This window comes from Hippocampus guttulatus, chromosome 19, assembly GCF_054856545.1.
Source record: "Hippocampus guttulatus isolate MCC_2025c chromosome 19, RoL_Hgut_1.0, whole genome shotgun sequence".
NCBI classification, from domain to species: domain Eukaryota; kingdom Metazoa; phylum Chordata; class Actinopteri; order Syngnathiformes; family Syngnathidae; genus Hippocampus; species Hippocampus guttulatus.
Window position 1 is genome coordinate 5,949,824 of NC_141279.1, and position 22,148 is coordinate 5,971,971.

General features: G+C 47.5%; 3 protein-coding genes across 5 annotated transcripts; 1 reads left to right on the plus strand and 2 right to left on the minus strand.

Moving 5' to 3' along the window:
• Positions 1 to 396: 396 nt before the first annotated feature.
• cd79b (CD79b molecule, immunoglobulin-associated beta) lies at positions 397 to 2,707 on the minus strand. Its single transcript, XM_086138341.1, has 5 exons — positions 1,989 to 2,707; positions 1,472 to 1,780; positions 968 to 1,086; positions 752 to 805; positions 397 to 683 (listed from the first exon to the last, which is right to left on the minus strand). The coding sequence occupies exons 1-5, from the start codon at positions 2,047 to 2,049 to the stop codon at positions 588 to 590; spliced, it is 639 nt and encodes a 212-aa protein (XP_085994467.1). The 5' UTR covers positions 2,050 to 2,707; the 3' UTR covers positions 397 to 587.
• Positions 2,708 to 2,845: 138 nt separating this feature from the next.
• On the minus strand, positions 2,846 to 20,054 carry scn4aa (sodium channel, voltage-gated, type IV, alpha, a). Its single transcript, XM_086138342.1, has 28 exons — positions 19,921 to 20,054; positions 17,929 to 18,177; positions 15,181 to 15,505; positions 14,107 to 14,225; positions 13,930 to 14,019; positions 13,734 to 13,862; positions 13,521 to 13,612; positions 13,154 to 13,435; positions 12,460 to 12,523; positions 12,240 to 12,381; positions 11,953 to 12,150; positions 11,614 to 11,769; positions 11,412 to 11,520; positions 10,606 to 10,844; positions 10,104 to 10,277; positions 9,666 to 10,022; positions 7,988 to 8,404; positions 7,854 to 7,895; positions 7,639 to 7,774; positions 7,389 to 7,543; positions 7,147 to 7,320; positions 6,962 to 7,084; positions 6,304 to 6,585; positions 6,171 to 6,224; positions 5,944 to 6,081; positions 5,754 to 5,858; positions 5,331 to 5,601; positions 2,846 to 5,174 (listed from the first exon to the last, which is right to left on the minus strand). The coding sequence occupies exons 3-28, from the start codon at positions 15,454 to 15,456 to the stop codon at positions 3,919 to 3,921; spliced, it is 5,580 nt and encodes a 1,859-aa protein (XP_085994468.1). The 5' UTR covers positions 15,457 to 15,505; positions 17,929 to 18,177; positions 19,921 to 20,054; the 3' UTR covers positions 2,846 to 3,918.
• LOC147189810 (uncharacterized) lies at positions 18,514 to 21,893 on the plus strand. 3 transcript variants are annotated; one of them, XM_086138340.1, is made up of 7 exons: positions 18,520 to 19,151; positions 19,336 to 19,416; positions 19,611 to 19,757; positions 19,952 to 20,077; positions 20,259 to 21,276; positions 21,350 to 21,506; positions 21,739 to 21,893. In XM_086138340.1, exons 1-7 carry the CDS (start codon positions 19,005 to 19,007, stop codon positions 21,788 to 21,790), a joined length of 1,728 nt encoding a protein of 575 aa, XP_085994466.1. In that variant the 5' UTR covers positions 18,520 to 19,004; the 3' UTR covers positions 21,791 to 21,893. The 3 variants fall into 3 exon arrangements, with proteins under 3 accessions (XP_085994464.1, XP_085994466.1, XP_085994465.1); XM_086138338.1 differs by lacking the exon at positions 21,739 to 21,893 and having other exon boundaries at positions 18,514 to 18,540; positions 18,996 to 19,151; positions 20,259 to 21,545; XM_086138339.1 differs by having other exon boundaries at positions 20,259 to 21,506.
• Positions 21,894 to 22,148: the final 255 nt, after the last annotated feature.

Sequence of the window (22,148 nt, forward strand, 5' to 3'; positions counted from 1 at the left end):
AAAGGCGGCACGGTTTCAAAACAGCTCTCGCGATGCCGTTCAGCGAGACTGAAATATATTTCAGTAGCCACACCTACCCCAAAAGATACACTATAAATGCCCATATTAATACCTTTCTCTACGTTATTGTTTATATTTACATTGGATTTTCATTTTTCTATTATTTTACTTATTGGTAATATATTTTAAGCATTATTAAGCGCAGTATATAAAGTATTAAAACAAAATGTAAATTAAAAGGTGGATTTTGAATGTCCCGCAAATAAATGAATGTAAAAAAATATATATATAAATGATAATAGAAGAACAAGCATTAAAAACAGGATTGTCTCGTAAATGCTATGTGTAATGAATAACAGCATCGCACAATTAAATTGACACACACTTTAATAGTAATAAAGTTAATTATTTTTATTAATAACAAAACAACGGGATAACATCACCCAGTAAAAAACGGCAACATGTGCGACTATTCTTCAATGCCACATGACAATGTCTGTTAAAAAAAAAGAAAAGCTTGAACTCACATTTATATGCCTACTCGAGATAATATGGAGGATAGCACGAATACAACAATCACCGCGACGTCACTCCCACGGGGCCTCGGCGCAGTCATCTGCCGTGGCGTACACCGCCAGTTCCTCATACAAGTCGCCTTCTCCGTACGCCTCGATGGTCAGGCCCTGCGCACGAACACACGGGCACCGCATTACTTTGTAACGTGTGTACCTAATGTTGTGGCCTAACTCACCTCATAGATGTGTTCGATTTCCGGCTCCTCGTAGATGCGCTCTCTGCCTTTCAACTAGTCACAAAAACAGAATGAAAAGAGAATGGCAAATCAAAATGGCTACTGCACGTTCTCAGCTGCAGTTTGGCTGACAAGACCCAAATATTCTACCTTGTACAAGGGGTTATGAGCTAACGTTAACGAGTGACCTTCGCTCATTTTTTTCGGTCTTCTCACCATTTTGCGATTGCGTTGAAGCAAAAGCAACACAATAACCCCCAGCATCAGGCCCTGCAGGACCATCAGCGCATCCTTCATGTTGCTTCGGTGCACTGCCTCTGCTCGGTTGACGGGCCCTGTCAGTTGCAGTCCAGAAATTTACAAGTTGACATGTTTGATGAAAAAAACATACCAAAAAAAAAAAAAACAAGCACAAGCTTTGGGGGCGAAAGGATAGCTTCACCCTGTGTTGTGAAGAAAAACATCAGATCAATGAAGAGAACGTGTCTAGAGGAACCTGTGGCGAGTACAGGCTGTGTCCTACACAAGATAGCAATCTCCCTTGTTTATAGATCTGTAAACATAGCCTGTACTTCACACATGGGAGATTGCTGTCACATGTGAGGACAGTTGTTCTTCAACTTGTTGATGTAATCGTTCATATGACAAGTAGAAAATCTTTTTTCACCCCGACACCCCAAAAAATTCATTAAAAATCCATTGTTTGGAGTTGCTACCTACTGGCAACTTGCAGCTGAGTGCCGGTCCCCCACGTCTCATTGATGCGGCAGAAGTAGACGCCACTGTCCCCGGGGCTCAAATCGTGCAGGATGAGGAAGGCGTTGAGCGTGAGGTCTTTGTGGCGAGTCACAGCGCCTTCCAGCAGGCGCCACTCAGCGACGTCTTGGTCATAGCGGGCGGCCTTATACCAGCGCGTCTCGGCCGGCAGGTGCTGCTGGGAGGAGGCGCAGTAGATGGTGACGAACCGGCTGGGCCTGACCCCGTAAAAGCGCGGCTTCTGGGTGATGGAGAGCTCGCGGCTCGCAGCAGCTGAGTGGACCAAAGTCAAATCATTATTGCTGCATACACTTCATAATTATGTACACAACCTATCTATCCATCTATACACATAAATTAAATTAACAATAGGTATAATAAGAATACTACTAAGACTAAGTTCCTCTTTTCCTCCAGATGTCCAGGAAGTGAAGCGAGTCCGCAAAATAACGCATCAAAACAAAAATAAGACTTATTTTACCTGACATGTGGAGTAGAGTTAGAGCACACAATCCACCGAGCAACCAGCACATGATGGCCATGCAAAGACACAAACACAAACAGAAGAATTAATCGAAATGCTGGAATCCGCGCTTAGAGTAGTGACAGTGTGCAGTCATGAGAAGAGTCGTCTCAATTTCACTTGTCAGGAGGCAAATAAGAGGGCGGAGCCATGACAGAATGACAAGAAAATATAAATCACAGAGTTAAACGGAAAGTTGTGTACTGTCGCATGGAGGGCACGGTCAGTCATCGCAAGGGTCATGCTACCCTGTCGCCCCCATAGCACAGATGTATAAAGAATATGGGAGGTTGCGATGACACGGGTAGGACTTGCCAGAAATTCCTGCAGCTCATTTTTCTTTTTTTAGGCTTGGATGTTTTTCTTCAGAAGAGAATATGTCTCACCACCCTTATAGCCCACAGCCAGACATACAGTACATTATTTTTAAAAAAAAACAGGAGGTTGCTGTTACATAAAGGACAAGAGCCAGTAAATGCCACAGGTATCTTTCGATCTTTTTACTTTTTGGGGCTGGCATGTTTTTCTTGGTAAGAAAATACGTCTTGCCACCCTACAGCCTCCACACTGTCAGTACTTGCCACATATTGAAATTGCTTCTTTGGGCTGGGTTCTTTTTATTTGCTTGACAATGTGCCCTGTGTTTTGCAGCCTTACATCGGACTTACAAATCTGTCACGTGCAGGACAGAGCATGGGGCGGGGGATCTAAATTTGGGGGAATTTTTCTCCCATTGCAATATGAGCGGCACGTTTTGAGTTCTAGAGCTTGATGATATTTTGTGTTGCAATTTGACAAGTCGGCCACGAGATGACGTCTTTTAAGACACTTTACCATTTACTTCAGAATTCACAGTAACAAATATACACGATGCAGACGATATAACACAAACACACACGGCCGGGCATGCATCTCCACTGCATCCCAAATGTAAACAAAATTTGAGTCAGGATAAAAAGAAGGTGGTCAAAGTTCCCGACGGTAAATAACACAATGCATCATTTCTTCCCTCTGAATAGGACGTCGGCGTACGTGTACCTAATATTCAAAGTAAGACCTTTTCAATTAAGACAGAAAGTGAAACAACCTTTTAAAAGAGTCACAACAGCATCAACGTAAGGCCCAAAAAAACGACTCAAAGAGTCGACCTATTAATAATAATCTTCATATCATACGGACATGTAAACATGAGTGCTGCCCCTTCAAGGCCTCCTGGCACGACAACGGGAAGAGGACAAAAACATCTATCTATCATGCGCGCTGATGGATGAAGTTCTCTTTTAGACGCTCATCATCCCCAGCGGCTGCAACTGGACCTGGTCGGCCCAAAAATAAACATAGTGCAAGATTCAAGTGGCTCTCACGAAGTGTTAGCCGACCGCTAACGAGCCACAAACCGGCGTTCATGTTCAACCACGATCGGGTTTGAATAAAAGTACTAGTTTAGGTTCATGACAGAATCGCGACGATGAACAGAAGTGTTCACGATAACGCTTAATTCTTCAGCGATATTGTGTTAATAGCAACTGTCACAGTAAGGCAAATATTTTATACATCACGCCATGTGACGTGGTGGTTCAGAGAGAGCGAAGGCACCGTAACAGCCCGATTTGGGTTCAGTGTCAAAGGCGAAGTGGGCGAATGCCTAATTGGCTTTTGTGGCAATTTTGTGGGATCTCTGTTTGAAACTTGCAGTTCAGAGACTCCCAAAAGTCCTCTTAAGAGCACTTTGGAGAACTTAATCGCTGCTAGCAAGCCTTCTTACATTCATAGGGGAGGAATTAGCTCCTTCTGACCTTTGTAAAAATGTAGACAAAATGCAGTTGGAACAAAGTGCAACTTGAAATCCTACAAGGTAAAGTTTGTATTGGGAAAAAAAAAATTTTGGTTATACAAGTGACTCTCTGACATGTTCTTCAAGGCTGCCGAGGACTCGGTCTGGCTCAGGGGCAGAATGCAGTACCACTTCATTCGTAATTTCCAAAGGTACTGATTTGGCACTCGATCCAGAAGCACCAGGACCAGGTCGGGTTCCCGGCTCCTCCGCAGACCCAGACCCTTTCTCCTCAGCAAGGTCCACGTAGCCAGCATATAGAGCTCCCATTTTGCGCGCAATCAATCCCTCTTTTTCCGGTGGCTCTTGGTCTTGGGCGGCCCCTCTCATGGAGCGGCGCAGGAAGGCGGCGTGACGGAGGCCCAGTCGCAGCAGGTGGCTCCGGTAGGCCCGCTGGATGACGGTGGCAGCCCACGCTTCCTCCTTGTGGCGTACGGTGGTGGTGATGGGCGCGAAGGAGTCCGAGGTGGGGTTGCTTTGGAGGAACTTGGTCTTGATGCTCTCCCGCATGGCCGCCATTTCCAGCGTGTCTCCCAGGACCATCTGCGTGACGGCCATCAAAACGTCCAGGCAGTGGATGCGGTCGCCGATGACCAGCGGGAGGTCCATCTGGATCAGGCGAAGGCGGTTGGGCTTGGCGACCCTCAGCGGCTCTTGCAGCGCGTCGCAAAAGTCCGAGAGGCGGACGTACTCGATGAACATGGTTCCGGCCGTGTCGAATTTCTCCCAGGTCTTGTCGAACATCTCAAAGTCCTCCTCACACAGCGCGTCGCTGCTCTCCTCCTGCGCGACGTTGAAGTTCTCCAGGATGATGGCGATGTACATGTTGACCACCACCAGGAAGGAGATGATGATGTAGCTGCTGAAGAAAATCATGCCCATGCCCGGGCTGCCGCAGTTGCCCCTCACGTCCGTGCCGGGGTTCTCAAAGTCGGGATCGCAGTCGGGCGGCTCCCTGTTGAGCATCGGCAGCAGGAGCCCGTCCCAGCCGGCCGAGGTGGTGACCTGGAAGAGGCAGATGATGCTCCCGCCGAACGTCTCAAAGTTGAAGATGTCGTCGACGCCCGCCTCCTTCTTGACGTAGGCGAAGTTGGACATGCCGAAGATGGAGAAGATGAACATGATGAGGAAGAGCAGCAGGCCGATGTTGAAGAGGGCGGGGAGCGACATCATCAGAGCGAAGAGGAGCGTCCGGATGCCTTTTGCTCCTTTGATGAGTCGCAAGATGCGACCGATCCTGGCCAGACGGATCACGCGAAAGAGGGTCGGTGACACAAAGTACTTCTCGATTATATCTGACAGCATCGTGCCTGCAAGAGAAAAACTTCCGTGAATGACCAGAGCGTGATATCGATATTTCCTCCTGTCCAAAAGTGAGTCTACGCCGTCGCAAATGATAATACAATATGACATGATGTTATTTTGTCAGGTACGGAAGACAACAATTCTTTGTCGCGCTCACTCACCCGCGATGGAGAGGATGACGACGATAAAGTCGAATATATTCCAGCCGTTGGTGAAGAAGTACTGCCGCAGAGCAAAAAGCTTCAGCACGCACTCGCCGGTGAAGACGGCAATGAAGGCTAGATTGACTTTAAAGAGGAAGTCCTCCTTCTCCGCGCTTTGGTTGTCCGTCTCCACCATCATGGTCACCATGTTGAGGCAGATGAGCACCATGATGAAGATGTCAAAGAACTGCTGACTGATGAGGTCGAACACCAGGCCCTGAAGGACGTTCTGCCAAGGGCCGGATGAAAACAAATCCAAAAGGGTCAATTTCAGAGCACCCGATGATGTCGGTAACATGATAAGCTTTCCACTGTAGTGACCGCTGTCCCTCAAAGGGTTAAGTAACTTTTCCCCGCTATGTCTTATTTAAAGTCACATACGGTGGGACGCGGAATCGGCTTCTGCGGCTTCTTGGAACCGAGTTTCTTCATGGCTTCGTAGTACTTTTTCTGCTCCTCCGTCATGAAGATGTCTTTATCTCCCAAGTGCAGCAGCAAAAGTAGCCAAAGTCACTATTATCATTACGATTCGCCGCATTTCAAGACAGAAACGTCATGCACAAACACTCATCTTTTTCTTTTGCTGGTTGAAGTTGTCGATGATGACGCCGATGAAGAGGTTGAGCGTGAAGAAGGAGCCGAAGATAATGAAGATGACAAAGTAGACGTACATGTATAGGTTGATCTCGTACGACGGCTGCTCCTCTACCTGAAGAAAAGAAAGAATATGGACATAGGGTGACATTTTGCGATTTGTGTCCCCCCCCGATGAAGAGCGAGTGTTAACTACATGCTAACCTCTCTGGAGTCAACAGCAGCATACATGATGTCCATCCAGCCTTTAAAAGTTGCCTGCAAACATATAAGAAGGTGTTTAATGGATTGATTTATTTTTCCTGAAACACAGAAAACTCCAAGATGGGCCACATACCACTTGGAGCAGCGACAAGTAGCCCTTCCCAACATTGTCGTAGTTGACTTTGATGTTGACCCAGCGGGCCTCCCCCGTAGCCTCTTGCAGGGCCAGGCACTCGCTGCGATTGTTGATTTCGGTGACGTCGAAGCGCTCCTGCGAGGTGGTGTTGACGCAGCGGTAGAACTTGCCGGCGAACATGGTGACGCCCATGATGCTGAAGATGAGCCAGAAGATGAGGCATACCAACAGCACGTTGAAGATGGACGGGATGGCGCCAACCAACGCGTTCACCACCACCTGGTGAGGCCAAAAGCGAGGTCGGTGTGGGCATGAGAATCTGACGGCACGGCGACGTCCGATGTTTGACACCGCGACACTTACCGGGCTGCGCTCCCACGCGGTGTAAAGCATGCAAGATAGAAGAAAAGTCACACGCGTCAAAGCAGCCGTCAGACACACAGTTGAAGCGCACTGCATCATACTGACAGATGATGTTATGGTTAGCCACTTAGCATTCTGGTTAGCCACTGAGCTTACTGTTGTGATTTGTAAGACTACAAGTGTCATAATATCCTGTCCAAATTTGGTTCAAACGGTACAACATTTTGAACCTTTCCAAGGTCATCACACAGACCACTTCAATCTCAAGCATGGCTCCCTTCACACAATTTACCCGCATGCCTTCAAATCTGGAGAGGGCGCGGAGAGGCCTCAGCGCTCTCAGCGTTCGCAGGGATTTGATGGGTCCCAACTCGGAGAAACCCAACCAGTGGGCCACCAGACTAATCAGAGAAACCTGCAGCGAAAGGAGACCGTTTGTGACCCGCCAGGCCATCGTCGGAACTTCACAGCGCTTACATCGACGATGAAAAAGTCCAGCCAGCACCAGGCGTTGGTGAAGTAGGTCTTGAAGCCGTACGCCGTCCATTTCAGGAGCATCTCCACGACAAAGACGAAGGTGAAAACTTTATCTGCATACTCCAGGATAATTTTGATGATTCGCCGTCGCTCGAGGTAAATATCTTCAAAAGCCTGCCGAAGGATCGGACGACATGGATACGTCCCGACATGTCCTGTTTGGATGCGTTCCGGACACTTACCAGAGCGCCACTGCTCAGCAAGATCATGAAGATGATGAAGGACTCGAACCAATCGTGCTCCACGATGGCGAAGCAGGTCTTGCGCAGCTTCCACCATCGCTTGCCACCGATTGTGTCGACGTCCACGGTGAGGCAAGGCCAGCGGCGCACGCAATCTGATGGGCGAGGAAATCACCGCGTTACTTCCGAATATGGTCAATCCCCGTTTATCGTGGGCGATATGTTCCAGACTGGTTGTTCTCAAACGTACTGTCAGTGAAGCAGGCTTCCGGGTCCACTGGCTCCGGCTCTTCCTCTTCCTCTTCCTCCGGTTCAGGCTCAGGCGGCTGATAGTCCGCCGTGCTGCACAGCGACACGTCGCTGTCCTCGGTTGCCACGCCCATCAGCTGCTCGGGGCACAGCAGAAACACACCGCGTAAGCAACACGAGGCACAACTTTTTTTTTTTTTTACGAAAAGTACTCACTTTGACTTCTTTTATAAGACCGAGATCATCTTCGAGGCTTTCCTGAATAATAATTTTTAAAAAAAGTTTAGAGCAGCACAGTAAAGTAGCAGTTAGCAAGTCTGCCTCACAGTTCGTGATTGTGTCATTCTTACACCATCATGTAGGCTCTCTCCACAAGTGGACGCATTGGAGTCGTAGTCTTCATCATCGTCCGGGTTTTCAAAGTCTGACTCTCCCTGAGCAATGGGGACGCTTAGAGCAAGCTCTCCATCCATAACGGCGCCAGGAGTCCGTCCTGGCGCCAAACAGTTTGCTATCCCGTCTGCTTTTCGGACATCCCCACCGGTGTCCAAGTCGTTCATCTCCACGGCCTCGGTGTTGTCGTCCTCTGGGTTTTTGTCCAGGATTCTGCGAGGAATCTCAGCGGCCGCCGCTTTGAGCCAGTCGATGCCTCGCGTGATCCTCCCGACGGCGATCTGGAGGTTGTTCAGCTCACCGTCTTCGTCTGCCGTCGACAGGTTTTCGCCGCTGAACGAGCTGAGCAGCAGCGCGAGGAAGAGGTTCAGCACCTGAAGAGAAGAGGCCGCCCTCATTCAGTCTTTTTTATTGTGACTGTATGGGAAATTGAGGTGTAACTCCAAATTTGTGCTAACAAAATACGCAAAAATAGAAACATTATGGATGAACTCCTTCGTTCATTATGATGACAACTGTATTTCTTTAACATAAAAAAAGAATGACGCCAGATTGAGTCTATCCATTCAAGCAGGCTGTTAGCTAATCAGGCTATCTGCTTCCCCGTTATGCTAGCCTTCATGCTAGCATGTATTAAATCTTGGATGAAGCAATACGATCGGCGCACGACCCTAAACGCTCATCAATTACAGTCGAATACGTCATCTCCGATGACTCCCCCTTCACACATGCTCAGCAGCTGTTTGGGTTTGTTGGCGCGGTGGCGGCACGCCGACCTGAGATGGATCTGAACACACACTCAAGGTCAAACCCGGCGTTTGCTGTCTCAAGTCGTTGGATTTAAATAGAAGCCTTCCATGTGAAGTGGATGAGTTTTGATTTTCTTTCTTTTTTTTGTCGTCTGCATGTGTGGCGAGATCACATGAGCTACAGGCCCCCTGACATGGCGATTTGAGGGGGGTGTGATCATCTGGAGAATGTTGGCACGTGGTGGTCGGTGCTTTTCAGCTCTCCCGCTTATGAGCCATTTCCTTTTCATTTCTATGAATAACCTACCAGGAAGTGGTCATGAGAGAGCGCGCTGAAGTACTGTGCGTGAGTGCATGCCCGTTTTTCTTGAAGGGAAACAAGAAGAGAACATCAGTAATTCTGACGGCAGCAACACTTGAGGCTGGATGCTCGGGAAGCATTTATTGAAATGTGTTCCCAAACAAAATATTGTCAAAAACAGGGGCTCGCTGATTCATCTATTCTATCGATTATTTTGAGATTGCTCAGGATGTTTTTTTGTATCGATTTTAAGCAGCTTCCTTAGTTAAAAGCGCATCTCAGCTGACGTTCACTGATTACACTAACAACATGGCTGCAATCAGACAGAAGCTAGTTTACAAAAACCCAGTCAGTGTTGCAAAGAGATTTTTTTTCCCAAAAATGACCACTTAGCAATTATATTCTTGCGAGCAGGAACACAAAGTCATGTGCTTCCAAGTCACGGGGTTCAGAGGTTGCCTTGCCTCACCTGTGCAACCAGCCAAGTCAAGTTTTGATTGATTGAATTGCTCATTTCATTGAGTATAATTTGACAAACCAAACAACCAAAAAGGAACTGTTAATGAAGTTAACACTCTGACTCACCACGAGATTCCCAATGACCATGACCATCATGAAGACGATGAGGCACATGCCCGCGCCGGACACCTCCATGCAGTCCCACATGGTCTCGATCCATTCACCGCACAGGATACGAAAGACAATGAGGAAGGAGTGGAAAAAGTCGTTCATGTGCCAGCGCGGCAGCTCGCACTCGTCGGAGATCTTGCAGACGCAGTCCTTGTAGTTCTTGCCAAAGAGCTGCATCCCCACCACGGCGAAGATAAAGACGATGATGGCCAGCACCAGCGTCAGGTTGCCCAGTGCGCCCACCGAGTTCCCAATGATCTTGATCAGCATGTTGAGGGTGGGCCAGGACTTTGCCAGCTTGAAGACGCGAAGCTATCGACACATCACAACCGGGAAAGACAAACAATGAGAAGAGAAGAGAGCGTTGTAGCGGAATGAGTGAGCGGCGCTCACCAGACGGAAGGAGCGCAGGACCGAGAGCCCCTGTACATTTGCCAGCCCCAACTCCGCCAGGCTGAGGGTGACGATGATGCTGTCAAAAATGTTCCATCCCACTTGGAAGTAGTAGTACGGGTCCATGGCGATGAGCTTAAAGAACATCTCCGCGGTGAAGATTCCAGTGAAAACCTGAGAAAAAGTACAGAATCCATTACGATGCTGCTGCAGGATTAGCATTAGTAAGTCTGGCATGTTTGGCTTGCGTGTACAATTTGTCAACATGTCATGCAATTGCCGTAATGTGATCATTCCTGTCCACTTATTCAGGATAACTGGCTCTCTTACACACTTTACAATACACGGAACAACTCGAAATTAGCCACCGAGTCGAACCACACTTGGTCATTAATTCAATTCGCTCCTCATGATAAACGCCACCTTCCACAATGCAAATGAATGCCAGCGAGTTGAGAAATGCCAAGTAGCACGAGTGGGTCCCAAAATGTCCCTCCCTCACCAGGTTGCCCACGGAGAGCATCTCGTCAAACTCGTGAGTCATGGGGTAGTGCTCCATGGACATGAAGAGCGTGTTGAGCACGATGCAAATGGTGATGGCCAAGTCGAAGAAAGGGTCCATGACGATGACGTACAACCATTTTTTGAGAGCCACCCACGGCTTGCAGCAGTTCCACTTCAGGAAAATGTTAGCAAACTTGTACCAGCCCGGCGGACACGGCCTCTGAGCGTCCTCCAATTCTGCGCAGACGGATGACAAACGGTCTCCAAATCTACAACGTTTTTGTCTGCCGATTCTGAATCAGACTGATAAGTGCAATGCATGCCGATGCAAAATAATATTAGAACACAATAACAACTCGACTACTGCTAGCAAGATGAAATCTTACGGCAATGGCCGAGCTAATGCTCCAAAAGCCAATACTCTGCACAGGAGGGGGCTCAGTTAATGTTTCCAAAATTAATCTCAGGAATAGCGACGCTAATGCTACAAAAGCTCATCTAGTTTCTAAAATTGGTGTGGGCTGTATTCACCAAGGTGACAACAACAGTGGGAAAGCATCCAGACTTCGGTCATGGGCAGTGACTTAATTCTCCAAAATTGAATGAGCGCGTCCTGGCAAAGGCCGAATGTTGACAGAGATCCTGACTAAAGTGTGCTAATGAAGCCATTAGCCTGGCTGAGTCACAATGTTACTATGCCCGCGCAGTCATTTTAGCTCCGCTTCAAACTTGACGCCACGTTTATTTCCTCGCACCCACAAAGGGCTTAACGCCTTGGTCAACGGGAACGTAACCGAGCAGTACCTTCCATGGCGCTCGTGGACCTCCGCCTCTGGCTGTGCTCGTCCGTATGAAGCTCTTCTGGATCAAGCATCCCTGGAGACCTCTCCCGGAGCTCTTCGTCGTCATGACGCTGAAAACAAAACCACCCAAAAAAATGGAGCCTTACAGTTGAATTGGATGAATGGACTTGGATGAATGGACTTGGAACAAGACAAACACCGACCACGACCATCGTAGGCGATCGAACAATGAGGGTTGGGACCATTTTCCCATTACAGTCCTTGACAGCTGCGTCGTGCTCCAGGCTCAGCTCAGAAGCCGAGTGACGACTTGGCGACTTGCTACTCTTCAGAGATTCTCGACTTCCAGAATGCTGAGACTGTCGGGCACACAAGACATTTGATGAATGTTACTTGGGTGTAGAAGAAGAAGTATTGAATTGTGCAAAGTATTGCTATAAAAGGCAGATTTCCGCAGCAGACGGCTGAATGCTGCAAGCGAGGATAAATGAGGAATCAAGCTCAGCTAAGTTAGCGTTAGCTAAATGAAGCGAAACCCGCACCTGCTCTTGGCTCTTGAGCTGCTCGAGGATACGCTGGAACTCCTCCTCCTTCTCCTTGGCCTCGCGCAGTGTGGCCTGGTTCTGCTCATCGTACGCCATGGCCACCACCGCCAGGATGAGGTTAATGAGGTAGAAGGAGCCCAGGAAGATCACCACCACGAAGAAGAGCATGTACGTTTTGCCCGCAGCCCGCAGGATCTGCGATTGGAACAAACGAAAAGCTACGACAAATAAGGAGGCGTTCCACATCCGGTCAGAAGGAGAAGAACCGCTTGCGGAATTCTAACCATCTGGAAGAGATTTTCCCAGTAGTCCTGAGTCATGAGTCTGAAAAGCGCCAGGAAGGCCCAGCCGAACGAGTCAAAGCTGGTGTAGCCGTAATCTGGGTTCCCGCCGGCCTTCATGCAAGTAAAGCCTTCGGGGCAGACTCTAGAGAGAAGTCATGGATGCAAAATGAGTGGAGACCGCATCCCAGTGTGAGAAATGTGACGAAATGACATCAAGTACCCAGCATCAGAACTGTTCCCGCATACAAGAGGACCTTTGCTGCCTTCCAGAAAGTAGTAGTTTTCTGCACACAAACACCGCCAAACACTCAACAATTTGGCCAGGGTAGAAACGACTGAAGTACATATTTTGGGAAATATTTAGGCTTTTTTCTTTTTGATTTATTTTAAAAACGTAGACATATTGAGAAACAACTGAAAAAAGTCTTCGCAAACAAAATTAAAAGAAAGTAAGTGCAATACCTTTGATTTTTTTTCATTCTGAATGTTACTTTTTAAATTTGAAAAGTACTTTTGGCAGATAGAATTTTACATATGGAGCATTTCCTCATTATTCAACTGAAACTCAACATAATTTGGAAAAAATTATAATTTGACAGACGGATAATTAAGTAAAATATCACCTTTTGTAGCCTGTTTTCAGGGAATTTTGAGATTTAATTTTTATGTCTTTTTTCCATGAAAAATTATTTGAGAGACAATTCCGTAAAAATGTCAATATCTTTAGCTTTATTTTATTAACTTGAACTTTCTCATTTGGAGTCCTTATTCATTTTGGGGAATTTTCATATTTATCTTATTAATGTTTATCAAACATGCACACACAGTGCTCTTCCTATGAAATGAATATCAATGATGTCATCATCTGTTTTTGATGGTTTGACCACTCGAGAAGTACTTGGGATGCAACATACCCGAGTTCTCGATGTACTCCGCGAAATCGAAGGTGCTGTTGGAATAATCGCTACTGTTGATGCCGAGGGTCTGGTTATAAAGCACCGGCGGGTCGGTGACGTTGAACCACTCGCCGGTGTCGTTGCCGTTGATGGGCCAGCGCACGCACTTGTGCCGCAAGTTGCCCATGAATAGCTGCAGGCCGACCAGGGCGAACACGGCCAGAGCAAAGACCGTCAGGACCATCACGTCCACCATTTTCTTCACCGACTGGATCAAGGCGCCCACGATGGTTTTCAGACCTGGCGGGTAAAAGGAACGTGCTATTAAAAATTAACTCTGCTGGGAAACGTAATTGACAAATAAATAAATAAAAATAGATCGGACCAGGAATCACAGTGATGGTTTTAAGGGCTCGTAGCACACGGAAGGTCCTGAGGGCGGACACGTTACCAAGATCGATGAACTCGGTGATGTACCTGTGAGAGGCGTCAAAGTAAAGAATCGGGGCGGGGGGACTGGTTAGCATGTCTGCCTTGCTGCGTGATGTTTTCCAAGCAATGACGCATCAACTTGGATGGGACCCTATGTGTTGCTTACGCCATGCTGATCACCATGAAATCCAGCCAGTTCCACGGGTCTCGAAGGAATGTAAACGAGCCGATGCAAAAGCCTCTGGACAAGACTTTCACGGTGGCCTCGAAGGTGTAAATCCCAGTAAAAGCGTACCTGGGGATGGAAAAAGAAAACTCGTAGCTTCGAACGGAACGCTCGGACACGCGGCCCGCATACTCACTCGACGTTTTTACTCCACGCCGGTGGGTTACTCATGGTCATGAACACGCAGTTGGATAGAATGGTGATCATGATGAACATGCTGAATAATTTAAGGCGGCACGTTAAGGAAACAAGTGTGACACTGGTGGGGGTGTGGAGAGGGGGGGTTTGGAAGGAGCTGCGGTGTGAAGGATATGAATGGATGAGGATTTTGATGGCTCCTCTTCTCACGCTACTGAAGGGGCTCAGGAGGTAGCACGCCGGCTCGGCGTTGAACCTGTAAATGGTGTTGCCTTTGCTAAGCACGATGAACGTCTGAAAAGCACAAACGTTGTTCAGAGAGACCTGCATTTAACCCTTTCATGCACCCTGTAACCTGATCACATGATAAGCTGTCCACTGTTGTGAAAGGGTTAATATCAATATCATGTCATTTCTTTCTCCATTGCAAATCTATATTGGCAATCAATGACAACGTACCTAAACAGTACCCGGGCTTTCATTTGGATCTTGCTTTTTTTTCCTACCTCCAAGACACTCAAGGCGCTTTAACACTCTCCTAAATCATCTACTGATGACACATCTTCGGGAGCAACTGCGGGTTCGGTAACTTACTCAAGGACACTCAAGGCACATGTGACATGATCACGGGGGGCTTAGGGTTGAACCCACAACCTTCAAGTTGGGAGTTGTCTACACTTATGTGAGCCATGGCCGTGCCACCAAAAAAAACACTGTTACCAAACAGTGCGACCTAAGTGCAGAACCAGTCACTCAGACACATATTCAGAAATAATCTCACTAAAGATTGAATTGGTTGTTATCGTATCACAATTTTATACTTTGTGGGTGGACACTGAGCAGGCACGACAGCAACCCAGACGCGGAGACAGAGACCGCTCAAAACGACATTTTCCATTTTACAGGGATGGGCAATTATTGATACTAGATGCCACAATCGGCCTGATACTGGCCTTATTTTAAGGTATTGAGTACTGATGGAGGCTACCGATACTTAAGAGCAAAAAAAAAAAAGACAATCAATAAGTCCTCCTCGGCACTAGTTGGCGCTATACTGTGGGAGATTGAGGTTGACATCATCTACATCTGATTTTTTTTTTTTGTCATTTTGTTCACTGATATTTTATATATCAAAAGTATTACAAGTCTCAGTACTCTGTATCGGTGAGTTCTCAAAGAGTGAATACTCGGTATTGGTCTGAAAATCCCAAACATTTCCGTTTGAGACACTTGCAACAGTTCAACTGACCTTCTGAGCCCTGTAGAAGGGATCCAAATCCTCCAATGGCGTGTTGATCATCTCCGCTGGAGGGTCTCCGTAAATCCACGGCAGATTCTTGCCCGCTTCCAAGTCGGCGTTGGGGGCCGCCGCCGCCTCCTCCTCCTCCACCTCGGCTGCCTCATGCCCGTCTATTCGGGCTGCCTTGTTTCGCTTTTCCGCTTGAAGCCTCTCGATCTCCGCCAGCGATTCCCGGGTGAAGGGGCGGAACGCGTCGGCGCCTGGGGGAGGGAGCAGGGGCGCCATCTTGGCATTGCGAAGGGCTACGGCCGCACCGGGGTCACCCTAGGATGAGCTGTGAGGTGGAAGATCAGTTGGACATGGCAGGTACAGTGTGTCAATATTAGGAGGTATTCTATCATGGCTACATTCAGCATCTTTTTAAAAAATGTAAAGCGAAACATCCGTAAGAGGGTCCGTGTCATGCAAACAGAAAAAAAAAAGTAATTGCCAATGGATGTCACAGGGTGGCGCCAAATACCTACTTTTTCTATTAGTAGCGCTTTGGCCTGTCTAACAGAAGCTTCTCCACTTACTTCAACTTAGTTCCGTGCCACCAAGGTGCAACAAGAAAGCACCAAAGCACTAATTTTCTAGCTCTGGGACCATCTTGCGGACTTTTGAGGATGGAAGCGGTTCCAAAATATAAATCGGTGAATAGGTGAAGTCAAGGAGTGTAAATTCGATGCCATATTCAAATGATTCATGGTATCACTCATGTTATCTGTTTCTTGGTGGGAGTTCAAGTTGGAAGTTGAAAAAAACGACTGGAGTTTTTCCAAATTAAACGCTAAAATTCATTAATCAGCTAGCCCGGGTACAGGCATTAATGCTTGGTGCCCACACGTATACGTCGAGAGAGAGAGTGATAACACAGCGGATGATGCATTCCCACATGTGAGCAGGATTCGGTGGCTGCCCAGTTGCTTGCGGCTGTCAAGACGAAGCGTCGTGTTACAGGAGCCGAATGACTGCGCTCATTCCTTCCCGGGCTGAGCGGCGGCCGCCCGCCTTAACATCCCCTCCAGATAAACAGCTCGAATGGCCCAGCCATTCTACCGGGCTGACTACCGTGCACTTTACAGGACGCGGGTGGTGGGGGCCGAACACGACTGAGCTTCCGGCTTCGCACCCTCGAGTGCACTTTGCGAGCTCCCAAGCCACGTGGCTACGTGACACCTGATCATCGGCAAGTAATGTTGACGTATTTTTCTCACTCAAAGCCCGAGTGTCAACCTCAGACGTTGTCGGACAGAAAAGGACCTTTCACTGTGGAACGTTTGACTTTAACCCTTCCATCCACCTTGGAACCTGATAACATGATAAGCTGTCGATAGATGATGGCATGAACTACTACCCGACTGCCTGTTCCTGCCATTTCTCCTTGTCCTTTCTTGGCTTTGTTGTTCATCATTTGAGGAAGGTGAAATTCTTTCATATTTTCATGGGGATTGACATTTTCTACACATTGAAGAGAATATGCCAGCGCACAAATGTATGGTGCAGAAATAGACCTAAAATGGGCATGGACAGACGAAGACCTGACACGATGCTTACGACTCGCCGCTTCCTTCGACATTCGCCGTGCTCCCTTCCCTGCTGCGTTCTCACGGGTTCAAATCACGCCTCTGTGCTCCGTCGGCATCAACACCCTGTCAGTCGCCGATTAGCCCTGGATTTTGGAACCCTATGGGGAGCCACTTAGCATTTTAAGCCCCACCGCCTGACTAATTCCTGGATTTACACTTGCAAAGTGCGGCCTGCATGTGACAACGAGATTATCATCGTTATTGGCCACTTGGGGCCCTCTGCGTCTGAAGTCCCTGGGAATATCTGCATCCATCGTGCTCCTGCTGCTGAGAGGGCAGCTGCTTGCATGACAGCGGTAGCGCATACCCCGGCGAGCTGTAAAGACCAGAGCTAAGCCGGCTCGTGAGCTCTTGAGAGACCTCCACGCGAGCCTTGTGATTTAATAGATTTTGACAGAAGCACACACCTAGCAGCTGCGTCAGCATTCTTGCAATAAAAGGAATGGTTGATGAGCACTTGAACGGGATGCTAATTAGTAGGGATTGTAAAAATCTAGATATTTGTATCCATTTTCAACACGGAAGAGATTAGGTAAGAGAGAGCAAGTGGAACCACCTCGTGGTCTCGCCACACGTCCACTCTGTAAACAAACTCAGTGCTGCTTGTTAGCCTGTGGCGAGCCAAAGAATATCCCATCCAGGCAAGAGGGGATTTTGCTATTTGACGGAAGTCTCGGTCCCAAATTGCCGCGAGAATAGCAAGGGGTCACCACAGTGTGAAGAAGAAGGTCCACAATGGACATCAAGATGCGTGGCCCAACACACGCATGCCAAACCACTACAGAGAATCACCAAGTCTTCCCATTCCAAATATGACCCTGAGCTCAATTACAGGTCGGTTTATTAATAGAACAAATGTGCGCTGAGTGTAACTTTAATTCAAATCCAATAACTGCAACGGAGGCCCCAAACAACTTTTACATTTTGGCGGTATGATAAAGGTGAAAGAAAAAAAAATCCCTTAAAACTCATAACCCATAACCCCATAATGGAGGTAGCCACCTCCACACGAATATCTCACCTCTACCTTAAAAGTTTTCAACCTGCAGCATGAAATTAGATTATTTCAGTTAACGTAAACCAGAGAGGGTGAAGAGAACTCACGGGAAAGGTTAAGAGGTCACAATACCTGGCACGGTAGAGAAAACGATCCCACAGACACCAGTCAAGTGGACAAGAAGGAGAATAAATCCTGCCGTCGTCTTCCCGAGCACTGAGGACGTGTTTGTGGTTGCACGGCTGGCGGCAGTAGGAGTGTTGCTGTGTGGGGCAGCTGCTGCTGACGCACCACAGTTTGAAACCGGAGGAGGAGTCCTCCTCCACCGCAGGTTAGCATCATTCACATCTTACTCGAGGCATCCATGTTGGACCCAATTTCCTAGTGGCAAAATCAAATGAAAATGCATGTAAATTAAGAGGGCCAAGTAACTTGACTCTTAACTGAGCCCGGAAGTTTGGAATTCAAAACGTTTTTTTTTAATCTTTAAAATATTTTACGACAAAACAATTGATTAAATTACCTTCTACAATACTCCTACTACTTAATACTGCCAATAATAACAATAATAATAATTTGATATTACATATAATAATAATAATACTAATACCAAGAATAATTTGATTAATTCTTGTGAGTCTGAACTTTTTCACGGCTATTCCGCGGACCATTATGAAAAAGGAACACTGTTACCATAGAAACACAAACAAACACACCCGGAAGTGCAGTCGTATTTGGCAGTTGGTTTGTTTTTATAATTTTCCTTCTTTACATTTTAATATTTTCATGAATTTACTACGCGCGGACACATTACGGCGTAGCAAGTTGTTGTCAGTATAAAATATGCTTGTGGGGTAATTTTTTTGTGTGTTTTAATATATCGCTACGACCGAATTCTGAGTTACCGTAAACAAACAAATGGTGGCATAGTTACGCGAGCCTGCTATCAAAGTTTACTTTATTTCTTTGGTCCGATGACGAACAACTGAACTCTTGACATTTAATAACGTTTTGTTTCATTGACTACATGTCCACACGTTTTATTTGAACCTGTTTCCTGAAATAATCAATATATTACGTGCCAAGAAACAAGTACCGTTCCTCTGTAATGACGTCGTATTATAGATCAAGCAGGGGCAGGAAAGACGTTTGTGTCAGTGTCATCGTAAATTACAAATGCACTTCCTCTACCCGCACAGAGTCAAAACATGGATTCCGAGTTTGTCAAGACGCATCTGGGTTCATGCCTGGCAGAGGGGCTTGCTGAAGTGGTAGAGCAGCGTCCCATGGACCCCATACAGTTTTTGGCTCACTGGCTGTACAAATACAACTCCAACGTTGAATATGAGGCAAAGGTAAATAATAAAATGCTACTTTGTTTTGCCAGTAGATAGCGCTGTTGTCCAATATCCCGTGCAATCGAAACGGTAGATTCTTTTTTAAATTACCACTCAAAAACTTTCTGGACCTGGATTTACCAGCTCTGTGTTTGATCTCTAGTCACCGGAATTCTAATGCCTGAAATCCTGATTTTTACAGAAACAGGCCCGGTTGGCACTCGTGGAGAAGGAACGGGCCAAAGCCAGAGAGAAGGAAGCTCCGAATGAGGCGGCTGGAAAAGTACTTGTCTTTTGTTTTATTTTTGTGCTTTGCCGTTTTGTGTGGTCGCGTCCCAGAGGTCAGTCGTCAGGTAGAAGGCAGCGAGTTCAGCCAACAGTTGGGAGGAAAGTGAGGTGAAGAGCAGGAAAGGTGAAGGCAGAGAATTAGAAAGATTGCCGAGTCTGAAGGGTATTTGACACTCGGCACCTTAACAGCTCTCTGAAACGGAGCCTGCAGGACCAGACGATTGTGTGGGAGCCACGGTCGCAACTGCAAATCAGACTGTGAGGGACCCCACTGAGCCCGAAACCCAACAGGCCACTGACCAGCACCAAAGTGGACCTCTGGAGAATGAGCAGGAGGTGAAAAAAAACCAAAACCACTAAAGCATGTCTGGTGGTGGTGGTGTCTCTATGATGGCTTTTTTGGTGTGGTGGTCCTGCTGCATGTGCATGCAATGTGTCCAGTCTTTTGGCTTAGGACCCCAGGGTCAAAGTTTGTTGTGTGCATGGGGCAAGACATTACCAAGTGGTTGCGTTCTTCGAATGACCCACAGAAGTTCAGTCCATCTGCAACCGCTGAGCCGGTCCAGACTGAAGGCGCCAATACCAGCCAGGTGGACCAACATTGGGAGCTACCAGGCCAAACGAGCCTTCACCCTGAAAGCCAACACACAGAGAAGGTGAAGGAATTGTCATCTCTTCGAGAACAGTCATATTCAGTTGAGTGGAGAGTCCAGCTGGGAACAGAATCGGAAGCATGGTGCAGGTTGAGAGGAAGAAACCCAGATGGGAGAAGTCAAGCCACGTGATTTTTTCGGTGCTGTCTTAACTCACATAATTCTCCTGACACCCTTTCACCAGAAGTATGAGCACGCCGAGTCCTCCCAGACTGAGTCTACATTGGTGGAGTCCTCTCCACCTGAGGCCTCCCAGGTTGAAACCACACCAACTGGGACCTCCCGTGCAGAGTCTTCACAGATGGAGTCCAAAGCTGAGCTGGTGGAGTCCTCGCAGCTTGATACCACCACCCAGGCAGAGTCTGATGAACCCATGCAGGGTGAGACCAAACAGGCAGAATCCTCTCAAGGTGACGGCTCCAATGTCCCGGCCATGCTGGCCAAGTCCTCTCCGGCTGAGGCCTCGCGTGTGGAATCCGCACATGTTGAGAGCTCCCAGGCAGACTATGTGCAGTTGGGGTCCACGCAAGAGGAGTCTGTGCAGGCCAAGTCTATGCAGGCTGAATCCTCTGAAGGTGTGGCCCCCCACTTAGACTCAGCACAAGCTGAGACCTCCCAGGTTGAATCTGCACAGGCGCAGCCCACACTGGAGTCTGCGCAAGCCGAGGCCTTCCAGGCTGAGGCTGCTCACATTGAATCTCCACAAGTTGAGACGGCCCAGGCACGCGCCACAGAAGTTGAGTCCACATTGGCAGTTTCTGCACAAGCAGAGTTTGTGCAGTTGGAGTTCACGAGGGTGAATTCTGCACAGGTGGAGTCGACATCGGTGGAGTCTAAGCAGGCCGAGACCGGCCAGGCCAAGGCCTCCCACATCGAATTTGCACAAACCGAGACCTCTCAGTCCAGGTCTGCACAGGTTCAATCTCCAACGGTGGAGACCGCCATGTCCGAGTCCACTCAAGATGAGCTCTCTCACATTGGATCCACACACTCTGCATCTGCACCGGTGGAATCATTCATGATGGAGTCTACACAGGTCCAGGCTGCACTTTTGGAGTCCACACAGACTGACTCCTCTCAAAGTGAGGCCTCTCACCTCAAACCCACACAAGATGAGTTTGCCAAGGTCGAATCTGTGCAGGAGGAGTCTGTGCTTGAGGAGCCTGTGCAGGCTGAGGCATCCCAGGTTGAGCCAACGCAAGGTGAGAACACAGACGAGTCTGAGCAGGAGGACGAGTCGATGCCAAACGTTCAGTCTGAGACCTGCCAACCTAGATCTGCGCAGGCTGAGTCCTCTAAGGCAGAATCTGTGCAACCCGAGTCGTCCCAGGGCGAGTCCGACCAAGTGGTGCCGGTACAAAAGGAGTTGGCAAAAACTGAAGAGGGGATACATGACTCAAGTCCAGGTCCTATTCTTCAAGACCAGGAAGAGGTTTGTGTGCCTGCCTGGGTCAGCAGTCTTTATTGCTAACACATTATGGTAACTCCCCTAGTCAATTCAGCACCTGTAGAAAAAGAAAAATAATAAAAATTATCAAAACTATTTGTGTGTTCCTCATGAATGTTAGGATGTATTTTTTTATCATAAATTGATTGTACTAAATATTTGTTATTTGTGACATTCATCCCTTGAATGGTGATTTAACATTTATGTGGCTTTGCAGGGAACAGAACAAGCTGGAAAATGACCCACATCGCTGCTTCGTGGTCCACTGATGAGCCTTTATGTTTGAATATCCTACATTCATCATTGCATGTGTGCCTCAATCAAGATGTCCTCAATATGCAGTAATTCAAATAAACATGATGTGCTTGTAAGAACAAAGTGCCAATTTACTGTTTACGTTAAACCACCTTTGAGGCAAAAAACATGAACGCATAAAACATCTTTTTTTTTCATAAATCACTTCACAACTTCGGACTCGCCCAAACTATTATCAAACACTCTTCATGACGAACTACTTTTTTTTTACGATGGGAAAACGTTTGAATCTAATAAGAGCAGTTTGAAGAAATTTGAAGAGGGCAAAAAGGTTTAAATGGAGACTACATAGTCGACAAGCAACGGAGCAAA

What these genes read in the sequence shown, in the direction of transcription:
- cd79b (XM_086138341.1), bottom strand. Translation starts at nt 2,049, where the DNA reads ATGGCCATCATGTGCTGGTTGCTCGGTGGATTGTGTGCTCTAACTCTA. An exon ending in TTCAACGCAATCGCAAAATG is followed by an intron (nt 806 to 967) that starts GTGAGAAGACCG and finishes TTTTGTGACTAG; the next exon opens with TTGAAAGGCAGAGAGCGCAT. An exon ending in AAATCGAACACATCTATGAG is followed by an intron (nt 684 to 751) that starts GTGAGTTAGGCC and finishes GTTCGTGCGCAG; the next exon opens with GGCCTGACCATCGAGGCGTA.
- scn4aa (XM_086138342.1), bottom strand. Translation starts at nt 15,456, where the DNA reads ATGGCGCCCCTGCTCCCTCCCCCAGGCGCCGACGCGTTCCGCCCCTTC. An exon ending in CCTTCTACAGGGCTCAGAAG is followed by an intron (nt 14,226 to 15,180) that starts GTCAGTTGAACT and finishes TGTGCTTTTCAG; the next exon opens with ACGTTCATCGTGCTTAGCAA. An exon ending in TGCTCTCCGTGGGCAACCTG is followed by an intron (nt 10,278 to 10,605) that starts GTGAGGGAGGGA and finishes ACTTTTTCTCAG; the next exon opens with GTTTTCACTGGAATCTTCAC.
- LOC147189810 (XM_086138338.1), top strand. Translation starts at nt 19,005, where the DNA reads ATGGATTCCGAGTTTGTCAAGACGCATCTGGGTTCATGCCTGGCAGAG. An exon ending in CGAATGAGGCGGCTGGAAAA is followed by an intron (nt 19,417 to 19,610) that starts GTACTTGTCTTT and finishes GCACCTTAACAG; the next exon opens with CTCTCTGAAACGGAGCCTGC. An exon ending in CTCTGGAGAATGAGCAGGAG is followed by an intron (nt 19,758 to 19,951) that starts GTGAAAAAAAAC and finishes AATGACCCACAG; the next exon opens with AAGTTCAGTCCATCTGCAAC.